This window comes from Oncorhynchus clarkii, chromosome 6, assembly GCF_045791955.1.
Source record: "Oncorhynchus clarkii lewisi isolate Uvic-CL-2024 chromosome 6, UVic_Ocla_1.0, whole genome shotgun sequence".
Lineage (NCBI taxonomy): Eukaryota > Metazoa > Chordata > Actinopteri > Salmoniformes > Salmonidae > Oncorhynchus > Oncorhynchus clarkii.
The window spans coordinates 21,240,917-21,249,011 of record NC_092152.1 but is presented as its reverse complement, the minus strand read 5'-3'; the positions used below and the strand labels follow the sequence as shown (position 1 = coordinate 21,249,011).

General features: G+C 42.1%; 1 protein-coding gene across 3 annotated transcripts; it reads left to right on the top strand.

Moving 5' to 3' along the window:
* The first annotated feature begins 3,160 nt into the window (after positions 1-3,160).
* LOC139410768 (zinc finger and BTB domain-containing protein 26-like) lies at positions 3,161-7,712 on the top strand. 3 transcript variants are annotated; one of them, XM_071156253.1, is made up of 3 exons: positions 3,161-3,309; positions 4,087-4,254; positions 4,459-7,712. In XM_071156253.1, the coding sequence occupies exons 2-3, from the start codon at positions 4,114-4,116 to the stop codon at positions 5,659-5,661; spliced, it is 1,344 nt and encodes a 447-aa protein (XP_071012354.1). In that variant the 5' UTR covers positions 3,161-3,309; positions 4,087-4,113; the 3' UTR covers positions 5,662-7,712. The 3 variants fall into 3 exon arrangements, 2 of the variants coding, with proteins under 2 accessions (XP_071012354.1, XP_071012353.1); XM_071156252.1 differs by having other exon boundaries at positions 3,161-4,254; XR_011634537.1 differs by having other exon boundaries at positions 3,203-4,254; positions 7,237-7,706.
* The last annotated feature ends 383 nt before the right edge of the window (positions 7,713-8,095 follow it).

The following is an 8,095-nucleotide window of genomic DNA, read 5'->3' as shown; positions in this document are numbered from 1 at the left end:
TTTTATGTACATTACAATACTGTCAACAACCTATGCCTTTACTAAAACTGCCTCACTCAAACTTGGTAGTCAGTGCGCCGACTTTACTACCCGATGTACTTCACACACACACACCTATGCTTTGTTAGGACCTTAGAGAGACCCTTTCCCAAAGGCTAAATCGGTCTCAAGTCCGAGTAATCAATTCAAATATCCGTCATTCACACTTGGCCCTGCCTAGTACATCACATTCGCATCATATGGCTTTCCATTCGCACTTTGGTGGTCACTCGTTACCCACCATTCATACATGTAGTAAGTGTTCTCTGTTACCACCTACCAGCCAGGCATACTAGTACATCCCATACACAATGCACCATTAAGTATTGTCGATCAATAATAAAATTGCAGTTGCCAATAGAGATATTACTTTCTCAACTATTTTCCAATCTCACACATCATAATAGTTTAAATTTAGTAATTTACATCAAACAGCAGAGAGGGATTTGGCGACATCTCCTGAGGGAGGTCCGTCAGCTCATCTTCCCCCTCTGTGGGAGTAACCACCCCCATCATTTCTGGTTTCTTATTCAGTTGCACTCTGCGGGTCTCCTCGATAGCCCAAGTGCCTATCTTCAATTCAGCTTCTGCTTTCTCTCTCTGTTTAGTCCCTTCCTTCTTGAATACATGCAACTTGTTCTGTTCTATCTCCCTGTCTTTAGCTTCCTGTAATGCTTCACGCAACTCACCTTCCATTGTGCTAAGCTGGACCCTATTTGGCGTTCCCCCTACTAAATAACCTGCCTGTGTCCACTTCAACTTCAACCCTTCCCAAACCTTCTTTATTGACTTCCACTGTTCCTTTCCTCCTGACCTATCTTGCATACGTTGATCTAGAAAATCATTGAATTTTAATTTTGGAGGTTGCGGAGTCGCCATTTTAGTTTAATAATAGTTACGTGTTTTTAGAAATATTTTGTACACTCTCTGGATATATTTAGCCCGCCACTGGTTCGCGCCAGTGATGTATTCTTAGGAGACACTATTACTCATACTCTGTCTTAACTCAGAGCTTCTCCGTCATAAATCCAGAATTTTCGACAATAATGGTTTAATGATTAAAGACGAGCCCCAATTCAGGAAATGATCTTCAACATTAATGTTTTAACAATTTGGATAATGTTTTTTTAGAATTTAGGAAATACTTTTCCACAGTAATTTTAAATATTGGTAATGATAACAGGGTCTTGTGAAACGCCGTTTACATTTAGTCTATAGTCGACACACAAATATTCTTACATCTTACATTCTTACATTCTTACATACATACAACATCTTATTCCACGACGTCACACATTTGTACATTTATCACATCAGTTCAGACCAAAACACAAAGCGGACTTTTCAGTCCAACATACATTAATCTTTTGTAGACACCTCACCGGTCACAAGCCTGGCTATTGGTTTTAACCTCACCGGTCACAAGCCTGGCTATTGGTTATATCTATGCCTAATTAGAGATTCAATATATTAACCTCACCGGTCACAAGCCTGGCTATTGGTTAAATCTATGCCCAATTATAGATCACCTTACCGGACACAAGCCGGACCGGACACTAGCCGGACTATCGGTAGCAACTCTATATTGACTATTTTATTCCTGACCGGTCTCAGCCGGACCGGACACAAGCCGGACTATCGGAATATTCTATATTTATTGTTAGTTATCCCTGACCGGACACAAGCCGGACCCTCGGGTTATTTAGGTCTACTACTACTTATCCCTGACCGGACACAAGCCGGACCGGTCACAAGCCGGACTATCGGGATATTCTAATTACCACATATGTTTACTTCACTGTCAATTTCAAGTCAATTATTTATGTTAAATTTACACAAAAATTCTTACCCACACTCGGTACTACTGATCGTAATTTGGTATGACTATTCGACAATATGCAAAGTTTGATTAAACAGGTTTTGCTTACCTTATTTTGTGGTCGACCAGAGATCAGTTTCCCGAGTTGAGCAGAATTGTTGTCCACCCCCGAAAGTTTTCACCTGTCCTCCGGGAACCGTCCTTTCACCAACTCGCCCCCTCACACCCACATCAACCACTCTGGACTGGGTCGTTAGTAAACCATCTCTCTGCTACCAAGATTCTGTTGATAATGGGATATGTAGGAGGGTGAGCCGGTCAAGGATCGATTCAGACAAGGTGGTCTATTGTATGACAAGTGACAGTTTAATTATGAGTAAAGATATCTGGTACAACGTATACGGGCCCATTTCATTCAGTTCATAAGGAACCAGCAGAAAAGAAGCCCCGATAACAGAGTGCATGTATGTTATATACAGTACAGAAAGTAGGTTGAGTCTAGAAGTTCTGGTCTTCTGGTTGGTCCTGTTGGGCCGTCCGTCATCCCTCTGAGTCTTGTCGTGCCGTTCCTTGTCACACAATGTTCAGCTAAAAAAGGAGATTAGGTGTGTGCGCTGTCCTCAGTCACACAATGTTCGGCTAGAAAGGAGATTAGGTGTGTGCGCTGGTTTCTGCAAGTCAAGGCTGTCTCTTCCTCCCAATGTGTGGGTGTATGTCTTATCTGTGTGTCCTCTGCAGTTAGTGTGTGTAATGTGTGTGTGCTGTGGGTGTGGGAGCTATCCTGTATGGGACCTAACATGTTTTACTGTGAAAATACGTTGTCTCAGTTATAGCAATGTAATAGCAGTAGGCTGGTCACCTGCATAAGAAATAGCACTTCCTTACAACTGCTATCAAAACTTCGTGACCTTTGATCACGTGATGTTTTTAAAGGCAGTGACCAACGATGTACATCAATTTGACAGAAGTGATTCTCTCGAATGCGCCCATTGACCTCTTTAACCCCGGTCTGCCGAGTCTGCTTCGCAATCATTCCCGGAAGTCTGGCGATGTCGGGTCTCTCAGTTTAGAAACTCTGTGGCACTGCCCCTCCTCACTGGTTTCCACTAGTTACCACAGCCACAAAGGGATATTTGGCTATTATCGTATAAATGTGTGAAAATAAAAATGTGCTTCTTGGTCGTAATTTAAGGTTAGGGATTGGCATAAGGTTAGCAGTGTGGTTAAGGTTAGAGTTAGCTTTAAAAACGAATTTTCGGAAAATAAACTGTAGAAATAGGCGGGGTTTATGATTTTATGGTTGTGGGATCTAGTGACGAACCTCCTTACTAGCACTTAGGCAAACTGCAATCTTTTTCAAGACGATTCTAGATTGAAAAGTAGATTCATGTAAAGTGATTTTACCGAGACAGTTTTCGAGGCGTGATTTTCCTATTGACAATAGACGATAGGTGAATGTTTTCTCTAGCGCTGAAATGTAGTAATGCTGTTGTCTTTACAATCGGGACACTGGTAAAATATGGCCACTGTTTTCAGAGCCGCATCTAGATTCCCGTGATGAAGAGAAAGAACGCCGAGTAGACATAATATGCGTTTGCTTGATCGTTTCACTAAAACAATGAATGACGCCTAGCTGTGTTTCTGTTTGATCCAAATGGAGTGACATATTTTTTCTGAATATTTATCAAACATCAGTTTGTCTTTGACGATTAGGCTCCGCGTCTGCTGTCAACCATGTCTCCGCACAGCAGCATAATAATAGGCCTGAGAATAATAATCCTACTATATTATCAATTGAGATTGTTTTACGTCTTGATATATTTCAGTTTTCATATTGATCTCTTATAATATCAGCATTATTGATTGTTCAAAGATTTATTTGATAATAACGGAAATATTATGTCATGATTTTCTATTTGGGTATGGTACACTTCACATTACACTGATAGTCATTGCTCAGAAACATAAATTAATGTTGCACTCTCTTATCATCATGCTTGACCCTTATTATGTAGTTTGAGCCGTTTTGATGTCTTATAAGCCTTTCTAATGACATATTATGTCTATTTAGGACATTTTCAACTGCCTCAAGCTGGCTGTTACTAAATCAGGATGATTCTGTTAATACTACCTCCTAAAGGGATCATATTCTTATAAAAAAGTCCCACATGATATTCCATATACCTGTTATCAAATGCATTGCCATTGTGTTTTCTCCCTCCCACCAGGCCTGCAGGCAGCTGCAGGAAGCCACAATGTCCATGGCCCAGCAGCAGAACCAGGTGATCCTCCAGTTCCGCTTCGGAACCTTTGGAGACTCTATGCTGCAGAAGATGAACTTGCTTCGCCGCCAGACCCGCTTCTGTGATGTCACCGTGCGCATCAATGACCTGGAGGTACACATCTATCAGCCACCTGTGTTTTTGCACTTATTATAAGCATTCTCTGCTGCTTATATTGTAATAATTTTCTGTTTACCAAGTTTTTATATATTTTGTATCTTCTTTTTATCATTATTTTATTAGTCACATCACCATGAGGTGCAGTCTCTGTATGAATTGTGCTATACATTTTATTACATTATTTATAAATATTATTAGGTCCCCGGTCACAAGGTGGTGTTGGCTGCCGGTTCTCCCTTCCTCCGGGACCAGTTCTTTCTTCAGGACTCGTCCACAAGGGAGGTCCAGATTTTCATGACCCAGGAGGCAGAGGTGTGCCAGCGGCTGCTGCTGTCCTGCTACACAGGCACCCTGGAGCTGCCTGAGCTGGAGCTGGTCAACTACCTAACTGTGGCCAGCTTCCTCCAGATGGGCCACGTGGTGGAGCAATGCACCCAGGCTCTCAAGAAGTTCATCCAGCCACGACACTGCCAAGTGAAACAGCAGCCTAAGGAGGAGGAAGGAGATGGAGAGACTCTCAGAGCCTCTCTCATCCAGAAAATAAAGGAGCTGCCCCATGCCCAGGTAAAACATCGTGAGGAGGAGGATGATGATGAAGATGATGATGTGATAATTCAGCCGATGACCCCTACCCAGAGGCGAGACAGGGGTGAGGGCGAGGAGAGCCCCATCACCATCGTAAAGGTGGAGGCCGTTTGTGAGCGGGTGTCGGAGATGTCTGCCTCCATTGCAGGGTGCTTCCACACCAGCTCCCCATCGACATTACACTCCCCTGAGCCCCAGCACTCCCTAATCAACTCCACCGTGGACACCCGGGCTGGTGAGATGACCATACCACATATGCCAGGATACCTGCTCAGCCCCCCCCCACTACCCACCTCAGCCACAGGGAGACCTAATCTGGGGGGGCACCTACGAAACTCAGACAAATCTCTTCAGTGGTACCACCAGTGCCCAAAGTGTGCCCGTGTGTTCCGCCAGCTAGAGAACTACGCCAACCACCTCAAGATGCACAAGCTGTTCATGTGCCTGCTGTGTGGAAAGACGTTCACCCAGAAGGGTAACCTGCACCGGCACATGCGGGTCCACGCTGGCATAAAGCCCTTTCAATGCAACATATGTGGCAAGACCTTCACTCAGAAATGCTCTCTCCTGGACCACCAGAACTTACACAGTGGAGACAAGCCCCATTGCTGTAACTACTGCTACATGGTGTTCGCACACAAGCCCGTGCTCCGCAAACATCTCAAACAAATCCACGGCAAGAACAGCTTTGACAACGCCAACGAGCGGAGTCTACTACATGACGGGGTTCTTGATTTTGAGTACGGGCGTCTGCAGGACTGTAGCATGGACAATAGCATGGACAATAAGCCTGTTGTTATGGATGACTCTCTTTAGTGCTGTATCATGTTTCATTTCTGCTGAGTCATAAATGAATAGCTGCGTAGTAGTGTTAGCTGAATTGTAAACCGTATCCTACGGTACTTGAAGGTACAACACTGAATATTAGAATAAAAGTTACTGTAGACGTGTATACAGTATGTGTTCATATTTTATAACACTGTTAATTTAGTGAATGAGTCAACATGATATTTAAAAAGCTGCCCTGGTTGTGTGGTGTCATTTTTGTAAAACATGTAAATGCATATTTTATTTATGAATAGACAACATAATGTGAATCTGTTAGATTTTTTTATCAGATTAAAATAGCAAGCTTTAAAAATGTGTAATGCTGACATTTCTGTTAAGTCACAACAAGTGTTCATAAGTGAAATGAGTGCCAAAAATATTACTGACATGATTTGTCCTCAGGAGGATTGTTTTGGCTAAGGTAGCCCACAGTAGGACCAAAGTGATGATAGTGTGTCTTTAAAACATAATATGTTATTATTGTCGATTAAGCCTGTTTTGGAAATGGGTAGACAATAAATGCTTGTATGAGGATGTGACGTGGGTGAGAATGATGAGGATGTTGTGTTTCTACCATATCAGAGGAGCAGACACCCAACAGGAAAACAATGAGTCCCACATTACTTTAAGTGACCCTAAAAGCTGATCTATTTGCAATGTTATTAGATTGGTAGGTACAGGTTAATTACAGTGTGTGTACACATTGCTACGTAGTACGGGTAGTTTGGACCCAACTGTCAATTAGAATTTATTTGCAAATCTAATTGATAGCCTACAAAGTCCAAACAGCTATAGTTAGCTGTGCAACAATGTAATTACTATGCAGTAAGTACTACGCAACAATGTGTATCTACACTATAATTACACTGTACCTGTCAATGTTACCACCATGTAAAACTAGTATATATTGTTTTCAGCACAATGGAACCAAACAAGTTACTGTAGTCAGCCTGTAACCCCAAAAGCATTACCATGCTTCCTACAGCAGATGGAGCCATTGTATACCATGTAATCTCACAACATGATGCGCTGTCTTTTGTATTCTCTGAGAACACTACATATAAGTTACCCATTGTTGTGGTTGTATTACTGATGTTACAGTACTGTAATTCAAGATTGTAAGAGGATTTACATTGATGACCATTCCCCATGCCACAGCAGCAGGGTTATTATAATATAGTAAATTAATGTTTACACTAGTCTTTTTATCTGCTCTATTTAGATATCAATATACTATTGTACTTCATACCATGCCTTATGAATAGATGTATTCACTGTCACACTGATCTCTGTTTTATTTACATAGATATCAAATTAAGGGGCCACATCAGTTGATTGACTACTTGACTGGTTACAAGTAACCTACAGTAACCTAAATGTAACCTAAATGCATATTGAGTGCAGTCTAGCCTGCGCAGATTACAAGATCATTATACTGTATCATATTGATGGCATTTCTGAGAAGGTAAACACATCACCAGGGATTACAAATATCTACAAATCTGAGCAGGCCTGCACAGAGTATGTCTGTAAATCTGGAATACGCCCTCTGTGTGTGTGCAGGTGCGGTGGTGCATGGACGCATGGTCTGGTGCAGCTGGCATGTCTTCCTGCGCCTAGCCCAATCACTCGGGCAGACAGGATCTGCTTGGCTGAAACTCTGCAGCTCTGCTGTGCAGCCAGTCACAATCCTGACTCTTGGCTCACTCACAATTACTGTAGTCAGCTCACATGGCTAACTGGGTTTGCTCATTTTTGTTAAGTCTCCTCCCGCTCCGGCGCTCAACGTCACCGGTCTACTATCCACCGGTTCTGGCAACCCATCTTTACACACACCTGGCAACCATCATTACACACACCTGGCAACCATCATTACGCACACCTGCACAGTCACACCTGAACTTCATCACTACCTTCATTACTTACCATTTATCTAGCACTGTTTTGTCAGTCATCAGGTAGCATTGTTTGTGTGAGACTCTTCTCTTGTTTTGTATCATTCCATGTTCGTTATCATTAAACTCACTAACTGCACCTGCTTCCTGACTTCCTGTGTCTATGTTACAATTGTTTTGTGGAATATGTCATTAAGACGTTGTCACTGTCTATGTTCTGTTGGTACAGATATTGCCTGTTTTGTATATGTGGCCCCTATTAAACCAGCTCTGTGTGTGTGTGTGAATCCATTAAGCAGCAGTTACAAGAGAAACATAGCTTTAATCCCCAAATTGCTTAATTATGTAAACTTAAACAACTAATTTGATTTGTTAATTTGGCAAAAGTGCTCTGTGTTCACATTGAGTTCCTCAAATGTTTTGCTAATTGTGGGCAGGAGCTCTTAGTCTAAAGGTGATAATTGTCAATTTAATACACTACCAAAGAAGTGTGAATTTTGTTGATTTTCTGTTTTGGAGTCTGCAGA